We start from the raw sequence: 24,531 nt of genomic DNA, 5'->3' as shown, positions 1-24,531 counted from the left end.
GTTCAATTGGGCATCCCATGAAAGAATAAACCAGCAGCAAAAGCCTTGGCTGATTTTTTTTCCCTCCTCCCTAACACTCAAGCACTGAGGCTCCTGCAATGCCTACTGCAGCCGAAGTCAGCTAACGCAGTATTGATTGAACATGATCTTAGGACCTTCTAGTCTGTACAACTCCACTGTCGCTGGCTTTGGCGACTGAGCCATAGTTTCTGTCGTCCCTTTTCTTCATGGAGGTATTTATTTAGCTCTTTATTAAAAGAAAAATCAGCACAGCTTTAACTGTTTTTGTAAACAGAATAACACCCTAGAAAAATATCAATTTACATTTTTGCATAAGAGCCGTAAGGACTAACCTCAAAATTTCCAACTCCTTCAACTCGAAGCAACACCCACATTTCACACAAATCATTTGGCTTCCGGCAAACCCGAACAGCAAAGAAGGTTTTATCCATCTCTGTGAATCCCATAAAGTAAACTGAGTCGATAGCCTGTAAAAATATAAATGCAAGTAGGGTTTTATATATATACACATATTTCAAAAGCTTGTTCTCTAATGGAACTTCCTGTAAAGTGTCGTCCATAACATGTTTTATATAGATTGGCTTGTTCTGATAGAAATGGTTCTACACAATAACGTGGCTGTGCAGAATGTTCTGAAATTCTTTGTTTTATACTGAAGACAGATTTGGAGACACTGAAACAAATAAGCTGGTAGCTGCAGATCTCCACTAGCATTGAGGTAAAGTTGCAGTAGAACCTAAAAGGCTGCCCCCTTCCCCCGCACCCCCCGCCCCCATTGATATACACATTACACACTTGCTGTTAGAGTCACTTTACCACCGAAAGGCCAATAAGACAAACATCTTGTGAGGTGGTGTTCTGCACCTCCATGCAAACTATGCCATCTCACCTATATTACAGCGTAGTCTGCAAAGACAGTGTTGTAAAATAGATGGCGTCCAATCTTGTATTCAAGAGCTTAAGGGACAAAGAATGAGGCACCTCAGCCAACATTCAATTAGAGAAAATCAGCCAGTGCCAATTGGAATTCACAACCTCTCACGTGGTTACATTCTGGGTTTCAAAACACAGAATGTGATGACTGTGATCCTAAATGTTGCGTAAAGCAAGTGGAATTAAGAAGTTTACCAATTTATGAAATAATGCTATGCTAGGTATAAATAAGGCTAATACATGCAAATTGTTACGTGATACATGATATATTTTCTGACGCCTTTTTGGATATACACTTTCGGCAGGCAAGGCTTTGCTGCCCTAGCACATGGTTCAAAACGCTTTTCTGCTATATTTAGAAAACAGGGAGGTACATGTTGGCTGACTGGTGTGAACCGCCTGCGGACATAAGTGAGGTGATAGTGTAATGCGGTGTTTTTCAAACAGGGGAGCATAGTTCGGCTGTAGGGTGAGCTTGCAGTCTCACCTCGGAGGATAGACTAGAAGGGTAAGCAGAATCCGCAGTGAGAAGCAGGCACAGCTCTCACACTGATATCCCTAAGTAAATACCTGTTTTCTTAAAAGCATTAGGCTGGATTTTGTGGTCATGTCAAAGCAGCAGTGCTCACAGTTGGCCTTGAAGAAAGCTGCCCTCAAAGATCTAGTGACACCTGTGGCAAAGATTTCCTCCTTCACGATGTCAGCTTAAATCTGGCATCAAGTCAATCGAATCTCCCGGTGTGCAGCAGCAGTGATGTCAGCAAACATGGTAAGCAGCCAATCACATCGAAGTATTCTCACAGACAAGAAACCAGGAACTAAAAGCTTTTGGTCCTCATGTGGGGAACAGCATAACTAGAGGCCATCAATATAAGATAGTCACCAAGAAATTCAATATGGAATTCAGAAGAAGCTTTTTTACCCAAAAAGTGGTGAGAATGTAGAACAAAGTCCCACAAGGAGTGGTTGAAGCAAATAGTGTAGATGCATTCAAGGGGAAGCTGGACAAACATATAAGGGAGAAGGGAATAGGTGGTTACAATGGTAGATTTAGATGAGGAAAGATGGGAAGAGACTCAAATAAAGCATAAACACCGGCAAGGACTGGTTTGGGATGAATGGCTTCTTTCTGTGTCACATATCCTATGATTATCCTTCACTTCTAGTGTATATTTTCAGATAGCGAAATAAATGATTATGAGAGAAGCCAAAATATCATGAATTTTTTAAAATATCAATTATAAATGGAGAAATTTGACATTCCACAAATGTAAAATTAGTTTTTTTAGGGCCAGTGAGGGTGTCTGTCAGTAATTATAAACTTAGCACACCACTAAAATAAAATTACACCTCAGTCATCAGAGTGGAACTTTTTAAAAGGGTCTTGACAATGACACTAACAGCATAAAAATGGAAGATTGCATTCATTCATCGATTCCTTAAGGATTGCACTCTGCAGGAACCTCAACAGTGCAGCCACTGAGGTAGTGTAGACTCACTGACATTAACGTCTGGATTTCCACTGCTGGGGTGAGGCTGGCAGGCCGTGGCAAAGGAATGGCGGAGCTAGGGAGAAGCTAGGGAGAGGGGAGAGAGGGAAGTGTGATCCTTGTCTCTAATGGGCACAGGGGAACCGCAAAAGGAGATCCCACACCCCTTGCCCAACATCAGCCCGCGCAGCTAAAGCTACCGGGCATCCCACATGGCGTGGGCCTCTCCCTGCTGCAGGTAAAATAGCAGTGGGAGAGGGATGAGGCCCCCAAGTGGCCACTAAAGGGACTAAATAGACCCAAGGGCAGGCGAGTTGCCCGCACCGGCCTCACTAACCCACCCCCCATAAAATTTCATACAGGTCGGGAGCAGGCAGAAGGCAACCCACTGGATTTTATGAGTCCCCCCCACCTTCAAACCCATCAGCGGGGGTAGCATAAAATCCAGCCCTCTGTGTTAATCTGCGCATATGTGGATTCCTGAAGTTGCTGTCAGTTTCAGCGGAGTAATGACAGTGAACGCTGCCAGTTTTGCCGGCATTATCACCACAAAATCTGGGCTCTTATTACAAAAAAAATCCCCTTTGCATGTAGCACTTTCATAGTAGGAGTTATAGAGTGTTGGAACTCAGATGGAGTGGGTGCTCCGTCTGAAAAGGGCACCCATTTGAAAAGGGTAACCTCAAACAAAGATTTTGACAACAACCGATGCAAAGTGCTGCAGCCTATGCTAAAGGACCCCCTTGTCCTCACTTATCACCCCACCAGCCTCCGCATTCAAAGGATCATCCTCCGCCATTTCCGCCAACTCCAGCACATCTTCCCTTCACTCCCCCCCCGGCGGCATTCCGCAGGGATCGTTCCCTCCTGGAGACCCTGGTCCACTCCTCCATCACCCCCTACACCTCAACCCCCTCCCACAGCACCTTCCCATGCAACCGCAGAAGGTGCAACACCTGCCCCTTTACTTCCCCTCTCCTCACCGTCTAAGGGCCCAAACACTCCTTTCAAGTGAAGCAGCATTTCACTTGCACTTCCCTCAATTTAGTCTACTGCATTCGTCGCTCCCAATGCAATTTCCTCTTAATTGGAGAGACCAAACGCAGACTGGGTGACCACTTTGCAGAACACCTTTGGTCTGTCCGCAAGCATGACCCAGACCTCCCTGTCGCTTGCCATTTTAACACTCCACCCTGCTCTCATGCCCACACGTCTGTCCTTGGCCTGCTGCAATGTTCCAGTGAAGCTCAACGCAAACTGGAGGAACAGCACCTCATCTTCCGACTAGGCACTTTACAGCCTTCCGGACTGAATATTGAGTTCAACAATTTTAGATCATGAACTCTCTCCTCCATCCCCACCCCCTTTCCGATCCCCCCCTTTTTTCCCCAATAATTTGTATAGATTTTTTTTTCCCACCTATTTCCATTATTTTCAAATGTATTTCCATCCATTGTTTTATCTCTACCTTCTGGCCTATTTCGATTCCTTCACCCCACCCCCACTAGGGCTCTGTATCTTGCTCGTCCTGTTTTCTACCCTTAATTAGCACATTCCTTAGATAATATCAACACCTTCAACACCTCTTTGTCCTTTTGTCTATGACATCTTTTGGCTATCTCCACCTATCACTGGTCCTCTATCCAGCTCTACTTGTCCCACCCCCTTAAACCAGCTTATATTTCACCTCTCTTCTATTTTTACTTAGTTCAATTGAAGAGTCATACGGACTCGAAACGTTAACTGTGTTCCTCTCCGCAGATGCTGCCAGACCTGCTGAGTTTTTAACAGGTATTTTTATTTTTGTCTATGCTAAAGGACGTTCGAGCTGTGATGCTCATGTTTGAAGGTTGGCGATAAGAGCATTTAGTAATAGCTGCTTTTATTTTGTCTTATCAACTTGGATTTTTTTTTTAATTCATTCATGGGATGTGAAGGTCGCTGGTGAAGTCAGCACTCAATAATTCAGCATGTGTGAGCTGGCCCATACTATTTATCAAAAGCCCAGTCTTAAAAACAGCTGGTACAAGGTTAAAACAAAGAGCTAATATGCAAATATATCTAAATAACGCACTGCCTTAACAGTAATCTTAAAAGCGGCTAACCGAAGGTGAAACCATGGCTGGAACTTTGTGTGCCATGATAAGACGTAATGATCAGCTGGCCCGAACAAGCAGAAAGGGGTCAGCCAGGACAGGGTCAATGGATAAGAAATTCCAGGCACTGAGGAAAAAGAAAGGGTTGTCAAAGAAAGTTGGTAGGGTGGAATAGAACTAATGAAACAATAGTTGTAATATGGGGCAGAATTTTCTGCCTGTTGGGCGGGTGCTGGCCCGATCGGGCCCACGCCACTATTTTGTGCGGGTGGGCAGGTTAAGGCCCGCCGAGTGTATTTGCCGACTCCCGTGAATGGCGGGAGTGTGCGGGCTGTGGCGGGCGTGCACAGGCCGCCGGGTCCAATGGCGACCCGGCAGCCTGTTTAAAGGAAAGCCTGGCAGCCTCCTGTAGGCTGCTCACAACGGCCACATCGAGGTCACACCGCGGGGGGTCTGCTGAGCAGGGCACGCTGGAGGGAAGGGCGGAGGAGCAGGGCAGGCTGCAGGAGCAGGCCAGGCTGCAAGGCAGGCCGGCAGGGGGCCAATGTGCCCCTCGATTTTTGATGACTGCCTTGCTGCCCTCCTTGAGGAGGTGGCAGCATGGCGGGAGGCATTGGTCCCCCAGGATGGGAGGAGGAGGCCCCCCCACATGACGAAACGTGCCTTGGAGGAGGTGGCGGAGGTGGTGAGCTCCCACGACATGGTGCACCTGGATCCAGTGTCGCAAGCACTTCAATGATTTGTTGCGCTCGGGCATTGGGCATTTAACCCAGCAGGTATCCCCCACCACCCCCCCCTCTCCCCAAAGTCTTACTGTTGTGACTGCATTGAATCATGTTGGACATTTCTTGTATGCTGGGTGGGCAAGCAGACAGTGCCCATGCTTAGTCAGTCTGAGTGGTTCATGAGGTGATGAGTTCTCCCCCGCATCATGTTTTGCTCTTAGTCGCACATGACTAGTCTGGGGGCAGGAGATGCAGCTAGGCGCATACTCAGAACTCCAGCACATGTCCTATTCACGGTGATGAGATGGTGGAAGGGGAGCCTCAAGGTCTCGTGGCCAAGAACCATCTGCTGCCCTCGACGCTGCACGTAGTTGTGCCTCCTTGCTATGGGAGCAAATACCAAGCGATAGAGTGGCACCAAGACATAGTGCCCATAAACAAAAGCATAACCTTAGGCACAGCACGGGTTTCTCACTGGTGCTTTCGTGTTGGCCCGAAAATAGGAACTTATTATCTTTTTTATGCTCGATTAATGTTTTGTTTTGGATTTGAGAGAACTTCTCATGGTTAAAATAAAAACCAGATGTGTTACCATGGCTAAGAGTGGCTCTTTTGTTTTGCATTTGCATGATTAAGATAAATGTCATGAGTGTTTGTGTCGACATTCAAGTTTATGTCCAAAGCCCTTGGTTGCAGCTGATGACCTGGCAGATTTAGCATTTAGGTGCCAAGTATGGGAGCACCAGGCAAGGCTGTTCCTGCTGATCCATTCGTGTGGAGCATTCTGTTGAAGGGTCATGAGGACTCGAAACGTCAACTCTTTTCTTCTCCGCCGATGCTGCCAGACATGCTGAGTTTTTCCAGGTAATTCTGTTTTTGTTGTGTAAGCTGAAGGTTTGTTGGATTAAAGTGTCCCGGGTGTCCCTGTCTTCTTGGTGTAGTCCCGCGTCAGCGTTTAGCCCCTCAGCATTCCTCTGTGCTTCCTCAACCTCAGAATCAGTGCTGGACTTATTGTGCGCAGCCGCATCCACTGTGTCAACGTCTTCATCGTCCATTGTGTCCCCCCTTTCCAGTGCAAGATTGTGGAGAGCGCAGCATGCAACCACTATCACCAGCACACGACCTGGGGGGTACTGGAGTGCGCCCCCTGAGCGGTCCAGACATCAGAAGCGCATCTTGAGAAGACCAATGGCTCTCTCCACCACACCCCTTGTGGAGGCGTGGCTCCTATTGTAGCGCTGCTCAGCTTCCAATATTGGATAGCGGAGATGCGTCATGAGCTACCTACTGAGGGGATAGCCCTGGCCACCCAGCAGCCAACCATCCAGCCGAGCCGGAGCACTGAAGAGCCCTGGCGCCTGGGAGTGTTTGAGGATGTAGGCGTCATGGGAGCTGCCGGGGTACCTTGCACAGACTTATAGAATCTGCATCCTGTGATCACACACTATCTGCACGTTCATGGAGTGGAAGCCCTTCCTGTTGAAGGAGGTACCGGGCTCACCTGCTGGCGCCTTGATGGCCACATGTCTATTGCACCCTGGACACGGGGGAAGCCAGCAATGGCCGCGAAGCCTCTGGCTCACTGTGTCTGGCTTGCCTGGTCACAGCGGAAGTGGATGAAGGTCAATGCATGCCTGAACAGAACATCTGTGACCTGTTTGACACAAGTGTGGACAGCTGATTGGGAGACACTGCAAAGATCACCCACCGAGCCCTGAAAGGAACCAGAGGCATAGAAATTGAGGACAACTGTGACCTTCAGAGTCACTGGCATGGGGTATCTGCCCACACAGTTAGGAGAGATCTCAGGGTCAATCATCTGACAGATATAGTTGACTGTCTCCCTTGACAGTCGAAGCCTCCTTTGGCACTGCACCCCAGACGTATTGAGGTAACTGCTTTGCCGCCTGTATACCCTGGCAGCAGGATAGTGGCATCTTCTGCAGCCCCTTCCACCTTGGGCTACCTCTTGGCCCTGCACCCCTTGTGCCTGTGCCTGCACTCCCAAAGGTGGCTCCCCTGGAGGCTGATTGTGCACTCCTGGCCTCCTTATTATAGCCCTCCCTTCCTCCTCAGAGGAGCTGCTTCCAGTGGACATGTCAGAACCCATACCCAGGCTAAGGGGAGGCCTCTGGAAAGCTGCAGGCCCGATAAAGATTTCTGACTGCAGAGTGCTGAGCTGAAGATTCAAAGTACACAGAAAGCTGCTGGAATTCATTCTGAACTACTGCAGATCTCACAGGCAAGTTTAAAAACTTTCTGCAATAAATACTTCACAGACCAGATTGACAACCCCACTGAGCACTCATATCCCGCCCGTGGATGAGGTTCATTAAAAAGTCTCTTACCCGCCTGCCCGTTGCGCCCGTGCGCTGACCCGAAGATCACACAGGCACCTGAAATTCGTCGTCGATTGACGAATTAAGGGCCTTAACTAGCCCATTAGTTAATGGCGGGCGCGCGTCGAACTTCATCGCGCGCCCGCCCAGCGAAATATCGTGATGGCGCACGGTGACGTCGGGATGCTCGCCTGATGTCACCGCGCGTCGTTTTACGCGCTGACGTGCGGGGCCTGCCCCATGCACGTCAAGCAGAAAATTCTGCCCACGGAAACTTTTCAATTACTTATACTCCTAAATTAGATATCTATTTCATTCAATAACCCTAACTGCACAAATTTATATCTCTTAGTTAGATTCTATTTTGGAAATTGAGGAAGGGAAGCCTAGCCTGTAGAATAATATGCTTTAATTAAAATAATTAACATTTGCACGGTGTGGACAACTATTTAACACGAAGAAAGCAAAATTTAAAGTAAATGCAGCCAGATGGGAGCCTTGCCCATTGCTGTTGCTTATCAGGACGTTGCCAGACATGTAGGCAAGGCCCCTTATGATGCTCTTAGAATGAGGTGAGGGAAGGTGATTAGAGTTGAATGCTGTACAGCAAGATTACTTATGTGTTCTGAAACATTAATAGAGAACTGAAGTTTCTCCTTTAAATGGGGTCCATGGTCAAGGGTGAGCCACATCACCATTATAAAAGACACTGGCATTGAATTGGAACTCTTCCCCTATGACATGTAACTACAAAATATGTGGTGTAGCAGACAGCCACTTTTGACACCCCCCTCACCCCAGGGCTGAGATTTAGTGAAAAAGGACCAGCATCCGCAGTTTTTTTGCTTTTATCTGTTGTTAGAGCTATGTTGAACATAGCAGTTGGTGAATCTAAGTCAGATCAAGATCTTAAATTAGCTTTAATCTTGATGGTAATTAGAAGGAATGTATTTAAAAGAACTAAATGTGCCTTTAAAATTCAGAAGACAACAGGTCACAAAAGAGTATCTGCAGGGTTTCTCCATGCCACCTCCGTGGCTGATTTGTTCAAACAAAGCTTTGCTACTGAATCTTTCCAGGGTGTCAACCATCGAAAGGCCAACCGTCCCAACATTTGGTTGCTATCTGATTAAATGCTAACCTGCATGGGGAGTTATTTCTTTACAAAGTGAAAAGATAGCATGGGTGTTACTTGCTGTTCTGAGGAAAGAGATACCTAGAATCCCTGAATACTTCTTTCATTAATGACAACTGACAGTTCGAGATGGGTTGCTATTTATCTAACAGAATGATACGGAAAACTTTAAATTTTTCATATTTCTAGCAACTACGGAAAGGCAAATAAATCAGCGTCAATCAGTTCTGGCAATCGCTGGACACGTTGTCTCATGTTAACGGGCAAAGGCTAGACAAAACAATTAGGAAGGCAAATTTGTTGGCCATTTTTTTGCAAGGGGGTTGCAAGATAAGAAGAAGCAAATCTTGGTATAATTGGACAGGACATTGGTGAGGCCACACCTGGAGTGCTGTTCATGGTTTTGGTCTCCTTAACTAAAGGAAGAGTATACTCGCCTCAGAGGCAGTAAAGCGAAGGTTCACCAGATTGATCCCTGGATGAGAGGGTTGTCCTGTGACGAAGTTTGAGCATAGTGGGCTGATACTTTCTGGAGTTTAAAAGAATGAGAGATAATCTCATTGAAACATATAGGATTCTGAGACAGCTTGACAGAGCATACACTGAAAGGCTGTTTCCCTTGGTTGGAGAGTCTAGAACTAGAGACCATAGTCTCAGAAGAAGTGGATATTCGGTTGTTGAATATATTCAAGGCTGTGATAGATTTTTGGTCTCTCAGGAAATCAAGGCAAATGGGAGTCTGGCAGGAAAATGGGATTGCGATCCAAGATCAGCTATGATCTTAAGTGCCAGAGCAGGCTCGAGGGGTCATATGGCATATTCCTGTTCTTATGTTCTTAAGGCTCCATAGATAACAGAACTAAATTGGACCAGGATGAATCAATCCCATGGCTACAGGAGCAGAAAGAAATAATTAGATATCTGAGACTAGGAAGATCAAATAAGACAAAGGTTGTAATTTGCAATCCGGAAATCTTTCTACTCTTTTTGTATCTTTGCCTTCCAATTTATGTACTTGTACATGTGAAAAATTTAATTACATGCTGCTAAGAGAAATGTTGCACAATTTTACTAAGCGCAATTTGAGAAGAAAATCAGGTGAACTGTTATCGAAATGTGGGCAAATAGTCAAAATAAACATAGTTTAAAAGATAAATAGACAATAGGGATTGTTATAACAGAATATAACTGACACAGTTAAGAACAATTGAACTTAATGTTGACACTCCGAATGCTCTCCACCAGCTACCAGGCACATGTCAGATGATGGAACATTCGCAAGGCAAATACTCAACAAACTCAACACCATGCATGTCAAAGCAATCTGATTGATTAGCACATGGCACACTTGCCTAAGCATCCACACCCTCCACCACCAGGTGTTCCAAGCCTGCAGTGTACCACCTGCAAGACACATTGCATAAATCACTAAGCCTTCCACTACAGCATCTCCTAAATGCTTGTCTCCACCATCTAGGACAATTGCAGCAGCTAGATGGATACACCATGGCCACCAAGCTTTTAGGAATCTTATTTTAAAAAGGCTCAAACAAGTCTTTGACACAAGCAATGTCTCCCATAGTAGTCAATAACCTTACTCTTGCTGTGGTTAGAGATGTAATTTACATTGAACATTTTGTTCCTGTCTATCTACAAATTAAAAGGTGGCAAGACAAATTGATAAGTTGATTACAATAACACAAATGGGTTACTTGGATTTATAAATATAGGTAGAGAACATTAGAACAAAGAAATCATGCTAGAACTTGATAAATCACTAGTTAGGCAGCTGGAGTGGACAAATTTCCACCTTCACGATTCTCAGATGTATCCTCTGCATCTCTTGCAAGGACAAGGTCACCAACTCAGAGGTCCTAGAGTGTGCTAATTCCTTGAGCATATCCTCATTGCTAAGGCAACAACATCTGCGCTGGCTCGGCCACATAGGTCAGATGGATGATGACCTTTTACGCAAAGACCTTCTGTACAATGGACTGGCACTGGGTCACGGCCATCTGGGCGTTCAGGCCTCCGCTACTTGGACACCTAAAAGCGAGATATGAAGATGGTGGACATTGGCATTGACAACTGAGAGACAGTCACCGACGGCCGTGACCTCTGGAGGCTGACTGGAGGGCATTGGAAGAGGCGAGCAGGAACAAAAAGCTCAGCTGGCCAAGAAGAGGGCCCATAGAAAACAGAGGCCAGCAAACCCTGCACTTTCTCAACCAATGTCTTCCTCTGCAGCAAATACAGCCACGATTGCCTTGGCATAGTGTGGCTCCTGAGCCATACCAAGTGATGCTTAACACAGAGTTAACCACCACAGCACAAGCCATCATCATACGAGATGGAAGGCTGCCATAAGTGTGCATTTTCGGGCCAAAGCTGCCCTGGCATCAATGAAACAGCATCAACAAACAGGTTATTGTTGAATAAGTACTGTTTGAGTGCACAGTTGACAACCTCTTACATCACTTTGCTGATGGTTGGGAACACAGGTTGGATTGTCCTGCTGCATCCTGTGATAAAGGTCCCTGGGCAAAAACAAAATGACTCTTCCGATGAATTGTACAAATATATCATTCTTTTCAATATCAAAGGTTTGATCAGAGGGCACAGCAGAAGTGGTGGTGACAGAATGAGATTAATGGAGTAAAAATAGAACAATCAAATGATACGTAAAATGCTGGCAATCTGAAATAGAAAACAGGAACTGTTGGAAGCACTTGAGACATTGGGTCTTTGGAGAGACAGTAGAAGTGACTGGTGGGCACCATAAGAAATGAAGTATCTTATCAACACTGACAATCGTATTATGATTTAGTTTCATAATTTCCTTTTGTATATTTTATATTTGAGTTCCTTTATTAGTCCTGACCCTTAAAAAGTGGCTTGTGTAAATATTTTTTTTGCTGTTGAAGGAACTGGAGCAATGTAGTGAGATACTTGCAGATTGTTTGGGGGGAAAAAAGACAACCGTGGATAAAGGAAGGTAGGGTTGGCATTTCAGGAATATTACCAAGGCAAATACTTTTCATTAAGCTTATTCTCTGGAACTGATGCTGCCTCCTTCAGCAGGAATCTGGAAAAAGTAGAGATTCGGTAGTAAGCGGGGGTAGGCAATTGAGAACTGCTTGTATTTTTGCCCCTTTGACTAAGCTTAACTTTAAATTCGAACATGTGCATTAAGTAGTAATTGGCAGATGGCAGGTAGTGAATGAGATAGGTGTTGGCTGTCATTGCACTCTCTCCTCTGAGCCAGAAGGCTGTGGGTTCAAATCCCACTGCAGGACTTGAGCACAAGCATCTAGGCTGAGATGCCAGTGCAGTACTAAGGGAATGCTACACTGTTGCACATGCTACCTTTCAGATGCAACATTAAACTGAAGCCTTGTCTGCCATCTCAGGTCAATGCAAAAGATTTGTGGTGCTATTTTGAAGAGCAGCAGTGGAGTTCTTCCTGATAAGCAGGAAAATATTTATCTCTCAATCGACATCACAAAAATATCTCAATCGACATCACAAAAATATCTCAATCGACATCACAAAAACAAACTGACTGGTCATTATTACATTGCTGTTTGTGGGAGCTTACTGTGTGTAAATTGGGAGCTGCATTTACAACAGTGACGACACTTCAAAGATACTTCACTGGCTGTAAAGCGCTATGGGATAGCCTATGGTTGTGAAAGGTGCTATGCAAATGCAAGAATTTAAGAGTTAGCCAACTATGCAAATGTATTGACAGAGCAACTGAAACAGGAATATAACATGAAGAGAAGTAGGTGTAAAACACCCCAGTTTGATTAAAAAAGCAAGCGTTGTAGTGACCTGGCAATGAAGCGAGGTCGGAACAGAGTCATGGCAAAGTTTGCAGAACATGAATTTAGTTAGTTTGGAAATTTGAGGTAAAGGCGGAAGGTAGAACAGAGTTTAATCGAAATTGGATTGGGTAAAGAACATAAACTTAACTACAACTTCATGATTTATAGCAAGAATACCAACACAGGAAAGGACAGTAATGTACGGTTCCTACAGTATGTATGAGTTTTGAGTAGCAGTTGTTAGCTTGGGCAAACATCTGCAGGAAATGGTCACTGAAAACTAGTGGGGGCGGTGGGGGGTGGGGAAAGAGTTGTAGGAAATCCAGTGTTTCGGGGAGGAAGGTTTCCGGAACAGTTCTAAAGGGTAGACATCCTGTTGATAGATAAGGTTCTAGCAGTGGTGGAGGAAAGAGATCAGAACAGCAAGGAAAGACAAGCCAGAGCAGGAATGTCCATAGCAATTTACTTTTTCCAGTAAGTCTATCTGGTAGGCTTCCCCTGAGGAGGATGGGAACTATAGCCAGGAACATTAAATGATTACACTAGAATCAAAATGCATGAAATGCTTCTCGAAGGGATGGAGTAGATTACTCATTCGGTTAAGAATGGTTAACATAGAAGTCATTGCCAATCTCCACCTCAGTCACGTTGCCCAACTTCACTCCACCTTAGATCATGTGCTGTTGAAACCTTCATTCCTGTCTTTGTTACCTCTAGATTTGACTATTCCAATACACGCAGGCTGGCCTCCTACATCCTACCCTCCATGAACTTGGGATCATCCAAAGCTCGCCTTTTGTTGCTCTGTGTCTAATTTTGATTTATAATGCTTCTAGTAAGTGCCTTGAGAGGTTTTATGTTGAAGGTGTGATATAAATATAAAAGTTGTTTTGGGTCTTGATAATAAAAAAGGAGAGTACATGACATTATACTGTTATCTGAAAAGGAAGAATGTGCAGGATTACGGGGAGAAGGCGAGGGAATGGTACTAGACGAGCTGCTCATTTGGAGGGCCAGTGCTGACACAAAGAGCCAAATGGCCTCCTTCTGCACTGTAACAATTCTGTGTTCCTGTGACATGTGGCAGCTCAGACTGAGAATCATAGGTGTTTTGATGCCTGCCGAGTACTAAGGTAATGGAAAGACTGGAAAATATTATTGTAGGAGAGGGGGTCAATGCTATATGTAAGGAAAAGACTAAAAGTTTGCAAGACAGACAAGCTGAAGAGTGCTTTCAAGGGTCATTATCACCAGATTGCATTGCCAGCTGTATGTGTGCTGGAATAGGAAGGATAAGAAAATAAGGTAGATCAATTAATGGTTAAGGGGCGATATCAGATAGAGGGTTTGTTTGAGAGGGAAAGTGGAGCTATTCTCCAAGGATGGGTTACATCCAAACAGGAAGGGAGCTAATAAACTGGCACCACAGATAAACAGGAAAGTTGTTTAAATTAGGAAGGAAGAGGAGGAACGAGAAGAGTCAAAACAGTCAAAAAAGAAAGGACACAAACAATAAATAATTTATTAAAGAAGAAATGAAGCAACCATAGAAGAGGAAAATCAAATCAACCAGTTATACTCAAAGAAAAGGCTGAGATAAAGGAATGAGGTGTTAGCTTGGCCAAAAGAACAAAAGTAAAACAAGCAGTAATCAAATGTTAAAAAAAAATCAAGTGCATATAGTGGAAAGCTCAGTGTGCGATATATATACTGGGGGAAATTAGAAGGAATTATGTAACAAGAAGGTTTTAATGACACCGACAGAAACTTGACTGCAGACAGAAATGGAAGATAAACATATCAGACAAAACACATTTGATAAAGTACCACGTGAAGGTTACTACACAAGATTAGAGCTTCTGCTGTTGGGGTGATATATTAGCACGGATAGCATTGGCTAACTAACAGGAAAATTAGAGTTGGGATAAATGAGTCATTCTCAGGATAACAAACTGTAGCTGGTGGACGCCACAGGGATCAGTGCTGGGGCCTCAACTGTTTACGATCTACATTAATAACTTCAATAAAGGGGCTGATCGTATTGTAGCCAATTTTGCTGACAATACGGAGATAGGTAGGAAAGCAAGTTGTGTGGAGGATACAAAGGGCGGAATTGTCCCAGATTTGCACTGTGTGGTAGCAGGCGGGAAAAATAATGTTTCAACTGTCGGCTGCAATGGCAGCTTCTCACGCTGTATCGTCCCAATCCCGCCATATTAATCATGCATTCCCGTCATGTTTCGATGGTGGGCGGGGTCTCATTCGCCCGCCATGCCATCACCTCACCGCTTCCTCACGCCGGGCACCATGTTTAAAGTGCAGATGCGTGCACACCTCTCAGTGCTTCCAGCCTACAACTGCTGCACAGAAGACATGGCCCCGGAAGGCAAAAAGACTGCAGCCCCCAGGTTTAATGACACATACCTCAAGTCCTTTTGGACACAGTGGAGGCCCGCCGTGACGTCCTCTACCCTCACTCTGGCCGCAGGATGGGCAACATCACCAATCCGGCTTGGAAGGCAGTGCCAGCAGTGGTCAACACCAGTGCCGTGCTAAAGAGAACAGTCACCCAGTGTCACAAGAGGATGAATGATCTTCTCCGTTCTACTCGGGTAACTCACTCTTCTCATCACTCTGAACTCATACTCTCAAACCCATTACACATCCACAGGGATCTCACACCTCAATGACAATACCACTAACTCTCACACACACCCTCACATCTTCTTCAGACTCATCCTCTGGAGCTTGCATTCTCATCCTGTCCATGTCTCCGCTCACCACACAAACATTCCACGTAGTGCCATGTGTCCTGCTCTCCATCTGTTTTCATGCAGGAGAAGGTCACAGACTGGGGATGGAGTGGCCCACATTAGACCCCTCACTCACTTTGAGGAGTGTGCCATTGCGCTGACTGGTGAGGACATGGACTGTGCCTGTGATGACGATGAGGTCGGCAGCACACACCCTGGTGAGGATCCTGCACATTCCTCTCACAAATGGGAGTCAGCCATCCATTCCCTCAGCTCCATCCAGGTCCTCATCTCCAGCCTACAGGACACCTCCACCATTGAAGAATTGGAAATAAGCAGCCTGAAAGGCCCTTCACAGCACTAACCCACACCCTCCACCAGCAGAGAGGCACGTGCCTCGGTGTGACCTAGATTTAGAGCAGGCTCAGGTTCACAATCTGGTGGTGAATGCACGGACACGAACGCAGCAGAAGGAGACAGGTTCAGCCAAAACTCCTCGGCACTCGGAGGACCGCTGGGGAAAGAGGCATCTGTGAGGTCCGAGTCAGATGACGAGCCTCTGGATTTGGCCTTCCTACTCATCCTGGAGAGTCAGTAGAAGGCGGGGAAACATCACGCAGAGCTGTTGAAAGCCCTCAGCAGAGTAGCACGTGAGTCGGGGAAATGTGTCTGCCTTCTCTCTGATGAAGTGGTGCCCACATCTGCACGTATGGAGGTTTCCATGCGGAGGATGGTGGATACCATGGAGACCCTGGTCTGACAGAACACAGAGACGTGTGCAGACCTGCAGTCCATCGCGGGAGCCATGGGCAAGTTCCTGCAGTGGCGAAGCTGGAGCAAAAGGGGGCACCTCGACGTCACCCCAGGTGCTCCTTCCCCTCAATGAGACAGGCCGGGGCCCCCGAAGGGAGGAGGAGCGGCAGCTGGACGCCCTGGATCATCCACTCAGGAATCTCAGAGGCTGTCCTCTCCCTCCAAGTCCATTTTGCCTGTGACCCCCTCAAACTGATCCTCTGTCAGTGCAGAGGGAGCAGCTGGCCCACAAGGGCCCCAAAGGCCACAGCTCTACAGAGGACCCACGCCAAAGGCATCAGAGGCAACAGGCTGTCTCCACCCCTGCTGCAGAGGTCAGGGCAGCTTCTAGGAGTCTAACGCATTGAAAAGTTATGAAATTCTGATTACAGTTGGTTGCATAGGTGTACATATTTTGTCACTTTACAATCTGGGAATATATTCACTTTCACTGAATAACGTGTAATGGTGTCTTTCAGATTCATTGAAAGGCATTGCAAGTCCTCCCACTGCTAGCAGTTCAGCTGCATGCAGCCGGCCCACCAGTGACTCTGGAGGGAGAAGTGTGTTTGTGGCAGGGCCTTCAGAGCCTCATGCAAGCACTTGCCCACAACCCTTTTCTTTCGGGGATGTCCAGGTAAACATGCACGTTCCCTTCCTTCCTGAAAATTCCACTCCCATCCACATTCACCTCCCCGACCTCTTCCTTCCATCCCCGGGATCCATGTCTTCCTCCGAGTCCCCACCAACCACCCTCACCGCCCCTTCCACCGATACCGTTGAGCCCTCACCCTCCAACCCTACTGCCTCACTCTGCCCTCGGTCATTATCACCATTTCCTCGCACCATGCCCACCCTCAATTCACTTCCCCGTGAGGAGTCCAGAACTGCCTCATGGTACTCCTTTGCATGTACATCCCCTCCCTCCAGACTCCTTCCCCACTTGGAACCCCTTCCTCTCTTGGAACCCCTTTGCCCCACCCCTCCTAGACTACACCCTCCACCTTCCCTTGGTCCTTCCCCCCACTTCCTGACTCCCTCAGGCACCCTTACTTCTTCCTCCACCCTTACTCCCCCCGCTCCATTCATCTTCCTCCACCCTTACTCCCTCCCCTTTCCGCCCTCCTTCCACCCCTCAGACTCTTTCCCACCCAAACTCCTTCCCTTACACCACCCACCCCACTTATACCTAACTCCCCAGTTGTCATCTTCTCCTGTTATTCCTTCCTCCCCCTCACCCCCGACACATTTGTTCCTCCACTCCCAACCTCATCAACCCCCCCACCCCCCAACCCCGACAGCTTAGGTCCGCCCTTCCCAACCTCAACCTCCCCTGACACCTCTTCCTCTCCCAGTTGATCCTAGACCTTCCTTTCCCAGCCCCCGGTACATCTTCCCCTCCCAAACACACTTGAACCGTCCTCTCCACCCCCTCGGCCATCATCCATTGTGAGCAGACCCTCAACAGTGACCTTCCAACTTCCATGAGCTGCTTCGCGAGGGAGCCAAATCCATGAGAATCCACCCAGCACGCCAGGGATGTTCCTCCAGGGTCCCACTTCTGTCGGGCTCCAGCATCTTCTGCTTCTCGATGTGAGCAAGGCCCCGACGGTAAGTCCTGCCTTCTGTCCGTCACACTTGTCGATGTGTTCTGCACCAGCGTGGAGGGGGGTGATCCAGCGTCGGTGGGGGGGTGATTCCGGCAGGCCGGCTTTATTGTAATACATCAGCACATCTTTGAGGTTCGCAACGTCCGACAGCGGGAAACGCGGCCCGCCATCGACAGGCCGAGCGGACAATTACAAACTGATTTCACGGCCTCGTGAAACCAATTTTTGGCCTTCTCGCCATATTGTCTGCTCACACCACCAGTGAGCACAAAAAATTCTGTCCAAAGAGCCTGCAATGGGATATAGATAGGTTAAGTGAGTGGGCAAAAATTTGGCAGATGGAGCATAATGTGGAAAAATATGAGGCTATCCACTTTGGCAGGAAGAATGGAAAAACAGAATGTTATTTAAATGGAGAGAGGCTTCAGAATGCTGAAGTACAGAGAGAGCTGGGTGCACATGAATAACAAAAAGTCAGCATGCAGGTCCGACAAGTAATTATTAGAAGGCAAATGGAATGATGGCCTTTATTGCAAGTGGGATGGAGTATAAACGTAGGGAAGTTTTGCTACAATTGTACAGGGCCTTTGGTGAAACAGAGCACTGTGTACAGTTTTGGTCTCTTTACTTAAGAGGAGACATAATTACATAGGAAGCAGTTCTGGAAAGGTTCACCAGGCTGATTCCTGGGATAGAGGATTGCCTTGAGGAAAGGTTGAGTAGGTTGGGCCCAAACTCATTGGAGTTCAGAAGATTGAGAGGGTACTTTATTGAAACATGTAAGATTCTGAGCTGGCCTCACAGGGTTAGATCCTAAGAGAATGTTTCCTCCTGTGGGAGAATCTAGAACTAAGGGACAGAGTTTCAAAATAAGGGGTCCAGATGACGAGGAATTTCTTCTCTCCGAGAGTCATTAGTGTTTGCAATTTTCTTCCCCAGAGAACAGTGGAGGCTAGGTCGCTGAATATGTTTAAGACTGAGTTAGACAGATTTTTGAACGACAAGGAAGTCAAGGGTTATGGGGGATAGGCAGGAAAGTGGAGTTAAGGCCACAATCAGATCAGCCATGATCTTATTGATTGGCAGAGCAGGTTTGAGGGACTGAATGGCCTATTGCTGCTCCAATTTGTTATGTTTTTATGACATTTTTAGGAGGGCCAGAAGAGCTAAGAATGGAAACTGCTTGCTGTAAAGAGGGACATTATTCAGAGAAAATTGGCTTAATAATTAGAACAAACGAAATAGGAGTCAGAGTAGACCATAAGATCCCTCAAACCTGCTCTGCCATTCAATAAGATCATGGCTGAACTCCTACAGATCAAAGCTAAAAGAGCATTGCTACATTAGTGCAATTTTACCAGTGGGAAACAAATATAAATGAAATCTATAGGTAGATCAGGGAAATGCATAAGAATAACAGAATTGCATAGAATATACAGCACAGAAACAAGCCAATAACACCAACTCGCTTGTTCTGGGGTCTACAAGCCACGGCAGTCTCCTCTAATTCGATCTGCATCACAATTTCATTTTGAAAGCATCTAACTATTTGCCTCAAGCAATTCCTGTGGTAGGGATCTGAATAAAGAAATATGTCTTTATTTCCAGATTGGATTTATTACTAATTATCTTGTATTGGCCCCTCGATTTGGAATTCCCCACAATAAAATCATTCCCTCCACACCTACTCTTAACAACTCATTCAGAATTTTAAAGACCTCTATCTGAACTCCTCTAAGCTTTCCACTTTAAAAAAAAAACATGCCCCAACCTGTTTAATCTTTTCCTGTAATTTAATTTGTCAGTCCTGGTACTGTATGTGCAAATCTTTTTGCACTTCCTCCAGTGCTACTATCTGTTTTTATACTAGAGAGACTGGAACTGTGCCAAGTACTTGAACTGCAGCCAGACAAGGTGTTATACAAGTTTAACATAGCTCCGCTACTTGAATCCTAGGCCCCTAGAAATAAATCTCAATGCATTGTTAGTATATTTAATTGCTTTGCTCACCTGTGATGCTACTTATAATGATTTCTTCATCATTATCCCTAGATCTCTTTCCGCTATACGCCATTCAGTTACTTATTTTTTTGAAAATGGAGGTGATGTTTCTATTTTGTGCTATCAAAGTTCATTTACTCAGATTTATCTATTTTCAAGTTTATTTGCCACTGAACTGCTCAGTCTGCAAGTTTTCTATTGTCTTCTTGTATGGTGTTCCGCTCTTCCTCAGGAACATCTACATCCCAGTTTGGTATCATCTGCAAATTTTGATATTGAGTCACCCGTTCCTCAGTTCAAAACTATGAGTGCAAATTCTGAGGAACAGGGGTCCCACAACTGAGCCTTGTAGAACACTGTTTACGAACTTCCTCCAGTTTGAATAAAATGATTGTCGTGGGGATTTTTAGCTACCAATTCATTGGTTATGACAGAGTCAGAAACAGAAAAAAAGGGAACAGAATTACGAAAATGTGCAGAGGACTCATGTCTCATGCAGAATGTTCATGTAACTTCGAAAGAGAAGGCACTGCTAGATCTATGTGTAATGAAATAGATACTGGTTCAGATAGATGAGCTAAATGTAAGTGAGTACCTTCTGAGTAGTGATCACATAATAAGCTTGAAGGACCAAATAGTGAGTACAAAAAGTGTACAAAATAAGGACGCCAAATTGGAATAGACCAGGTTTTAGAAAGTTGAAGAAAATAGTTGGCAGAGATGAGGTGGGATGGAAAATTGGTGCACAAAACTATAGATCAACAATGGGACACATATTTTGAAAAGAGATAGTGAAGTTTCAGAATTCCACAGGTAAATATAGAAGTTAGAGACAAATATAATTTGAAGAGGTCATATGGGGCCTAAAGCTATAATTAAGATAATGAGAGAATACAAGAAAATAAGGAAAGCAATTTCAGCAATAGATTGGCAGTGACATGGAGAAGTAACATGAACCATAATTTATACTCTCTCTTAAAAGTTCCCGACAAAGCGACGGAGGGACATTAAGAGACCTCCACTGAAACCCTACTCCTACATTTAGGATTCCATTGAGTCAAAAGGTTGCAGGGTGGTCAATGTTACGCACAAGAACAAAGCTAACTTGGGTAGTTGCAGGTCAGTTAGGTTAACATCTGTGGTAAGGAACATTTTGGAATCTTTAAAGATTAAATGTCTGAACATCAGGATAAAGAGGAAAGAAGTAGAAGCAGGCCACACAGACTTCAGAAAGAAAACTCCTGCTTGACAAAATTGCTGAAGTTTTATGAAAACTTACATCAAGCCAGTGTCAAAGTACTATTGAAGTGATTAGGGAAGATTAAGGAGAATGGAGATAGGGGAAGGTAAAAAATTGGATTAAAAACTAGTAAAATGGTTGAAAACAGAGTAGGAGCTTTTCAGGATCGTTAGCAGAAGGTACTGGTGTTCCACAGGGGTCTACTCTGTTCACAGTGTACATGAATGATTTAGATATAGGACGAGAAGGAGTGCCGGCTAAATTTGCAGATGACAATAAAACAGAAGACATAGCAAATAATTATGAAGACCAAAGGAAGCTGCAAGGGTACTTAAATAGGATAGTAGCAGGTAGAACTCAATGTCTGTAAATGTGTTACATTTTATTTGAAGTAATTAAACTTTGGGTAGGCTGGGTAATGTAGAAGAGCAGAGGAATTTGGGGGTTCAGGTTCACAAGGCATTAACTATGGATATGGCCCTAACACAGAATAATCCAATAGGATTTCGATGCTCACCAAACTTGTGGCGATTATGTCACCATATTCGTTGCATGATCCAAAGTATATGCAATATTGATAAAACAAATGTACAATTTTTTTGATAATAGTTTTGAGGTTTTAAACCATCAGCTATCAAGACCGATACACTCGCTGCCAGAGCCAGGAGGACAGCTTCAAAAGGGTTTTGCAATCCAGCTGTTCTGTGAAGCTTGCCTGCTGTATACACTGTCAAAGGGTGGTGACATAGTCACGTTCTGACCGATATGTGATTCCTGTCTTACAGCAAAGTGGCTGATTCTCCCTTGCTTATTTAGGGCAGACGACAAATAGCGGTCTTGTGAGTGACACCCATACTAATACCCATTGCTGCAACTTTAACACAACTCAACATCCAAAAGTGAAGAGAATCGAATCACCACATGCCTGTCGCCAATTCACCACGTAGCGAGCACATTGGACAGCACCGTCCTCGAAAATAGCTAATGAGATATTGGGTTTTATATCAAGGGATAGAAAATACAAAAATCAAAATGTAAATATGAATCAATATAAAATCTTATTAAGACCAAATGTAGGTGACTCTCTACAGTTTTTGGCTCCAAACTTTAGGAATGATACTGGGTCAATGGAGAGAGTATAGCACAGGTTCACTGTATAAGGAGAAAGAAACATGAAGAAAAAAATGGTGCTGTCTTAAATTAGAAGAGAGAAGTTTAAGGGTTCCAGATCTGTTGAGTGTTTCCAGCATTTTCTGAGCTTAAGGATTGATGTGACAGTGCTCAAAATTAAGAAGAGCTTGTGCAGGTAAAAGCAGACTGGTTCCAATAGCTGAGGAGCCTCATGTGACAAGACAGAAATAAGATTAAGCATAAGAGATATAGGAGAGAGAGCAGAAGAAACACTCTTCATTAGACAGATGATTGTGGAATGCATGACTGGAGCTTGCGACTAAAGATCAGAAACATACTAATGGATTAGGTTGGAGGTTGAAGAGAGGACGACAAAGGATTTGGTAACAGGGCAGGAATACGGGATTAGGACAACTGCTTGGTTTGTGAATAAACATCAACATGAATTGCTTAAGCTGAATTACCCATTTCCGTATTGTAATTGGTTTTGATTGTTTTTTACCTTTATTGCAATATCTGACCATGTAATAGCATTTATATAGGACAGGAATTTGGTTGTTCTGCTGCGTATTAAACCAAGATTCCAGAGAAATTGCTTTCGACCTGGCGCTTGTGTCATCCACTAGGGAAGGATCAACTCTAAATGATTTCTGCTTTTTCCCTCAATGCTTCCCCCTGTGCACACCACCCCCATGACCCCTCCTTATGCTTATACACAGGTGTGTTGAGGTATTGCTACCCTGCCCTTCTGACATGGACTCATGGGCTGAACAGCCTCCTTCTGTACAATTATGACCCTATCACTCATCCAGAAGTGCTTTCCACTCTGCCAGTTCAGCATGGGACTGGCACGCCGTTTACTAAAACTGTCCCACAGCCCTAGCCCCAAGCAACTGTGTACAAATAAGACGCTTTATCCCCTGAACTCCCTTTTCCAGAACTTAAATGCCCCAGCATGGAGACTGGGCTGTGAACCACCATAAGCAGCATTATGTTCTTTGTGGAGACTGATAATTGAGAGAAATTCATAATTCCAGTTACCAGCTAAAAGAATAATGTCAAAATTACACATTTTAAAAACTTTTACTGTATCAAATGACTGAGAGCACTATTGACTAAACACTGTTTCCTTTTGTCGGTAACTTATACTTTAAACTATAGAAATAAACAGTTCCTTTTTACTTATCACACATTACGCTTGACATCAAGGCAGAATTTGACCAACATGGCTAGAAGGAGCCCTGGCAAAACTGGAGTCAATGAGGTCAGGGGGAAAACTCTCCACTGGTTGGAATCATACCTAGCACAAAGTAAGGTTGTTGTGGTTGTTGGAGGTCAACCATCTCAGTTCCAGGACATCACTGCAGGAGTTCCTCAGGGTAGTGTCCCTAGGCCCAACCATCTTCAGCTGCTTCATCAATGACCTCCCCTCCATAATAAGGATAGAATTGGGGATGTTCACTGATGATTGCACAATGTTCAGCACCATTCGTGACTCCTCAGACGCTGAAGCAGTCCATGTCCAAATGCAGCAAGACCTGGACAACATCCAGGCTTGGGCTGACAAGTGACAAGTAACATTCGCGCCACATAAGTGCCAGGCAATGACTATCTCCAACAAGAGAGGATCTAACCATTGCATTGCCATTGATTCAATGGCAGTACCATCATTGAATCCCCCACTATCAACATCCTGGGGGTTACCATTGACCAGAAACTGAACTGGACAAGCCATATAAATACTGTGGCTACAAGAGCAGGTCAGAGGCTAGGAATCCTGCGATGAGTAACTCACCTCCTGACTCCCCAAAGCCTGTCCACCAGCTACGAGGCACAAGTCAGGAGTGTGATGGAATACTCCACTTGCCTGGATGAGTGCAGCTCCAACAACACCCAAGAAGCTCAACACCATTCAGGGCAATGCAGGCTGCTTGATTGGCACCACATCCACAAACATTCACTCCCTCCACCCCATTGCACAGTAGCAGCAGTGTGTACCATCTACAAGATGCACTGCAGGAACGCACCAAGGCTCCTTAGACAGCACTTTCCAAACCCATCTAGAAGGACAAGGGCAACAAACAAAAGGGAATACCACCACCTGGAAGCTCCCCTCCAAGCCTCTCACCATTCTGATTTGGAAATATATCGCTGTTCCTTCAATGTTGCTGGATCAAAATCCTGGGCCAGAATATTGCCGTCAGCGTGCAGGGGCAAGCCCGACATGCCAACGCGTAAAACAACGCAAGACGATATCAGGCATGCCCCACAACATCATCACGCATCATATCAATCTTTCGTTCGATGGGCATGTGCCTACCGAACTGTCAACAGCCTATTAAGGCCATTAAAAAGGTAATCAGGCTTATTAACAATGCTGCCCACCCAACCTTAAGGTTGGCGGGTAAGCGAAGAGCTCAAGTGGCCTTCGGGTTTTT

The 24,531-nt window shown here is 45.3% G+C and overlaps 1 protein-coding gene across 2 annotated transcripts in view; it reads right to left on the bottom strand.

Moving 5' to 3' along the window:
• LOC144682197 (rifampicin phosphotransferase-like) overlaps positions 1 to 24,531 on the bottom strand; it is a 180,589-nt gene that overhangs the window by 152,875 nt on the left and 3,183 nt on the right. For both annotated transcript variants that reach the window (XM_078544590.1, XM_078544589.1), the window contains exon 2: positions 354 to 488. In XM_078544590.1, coding sequence (XP_078400716.1) covers positions 354 to 488 — 135 coding nt within the window. The remainder of the gene's footprint in view (positions 1 to 353; positions 489 to 24,531) is intronic.

The sequence above is a fragment of the Cetorhinus maximus genome, chromosome 6 (genome assembly GCF_964194155.1).
Source record: "Cetorhinus maximus chromosome 6, sCetMax3.hap1.1, whole genome shotgun sequence".
Lineage (NCBI taxonomy): Eukaryota > Metazoa > Chordata > Chondrichthyes > Lamniformes > Cetorhinidae > Cetorhinus > Cetorhinus maximus.
Note: the sequence above shows the minus strand (reverse complement) of the source record. Positions and strands in the feature narration are given on the sequence as shown.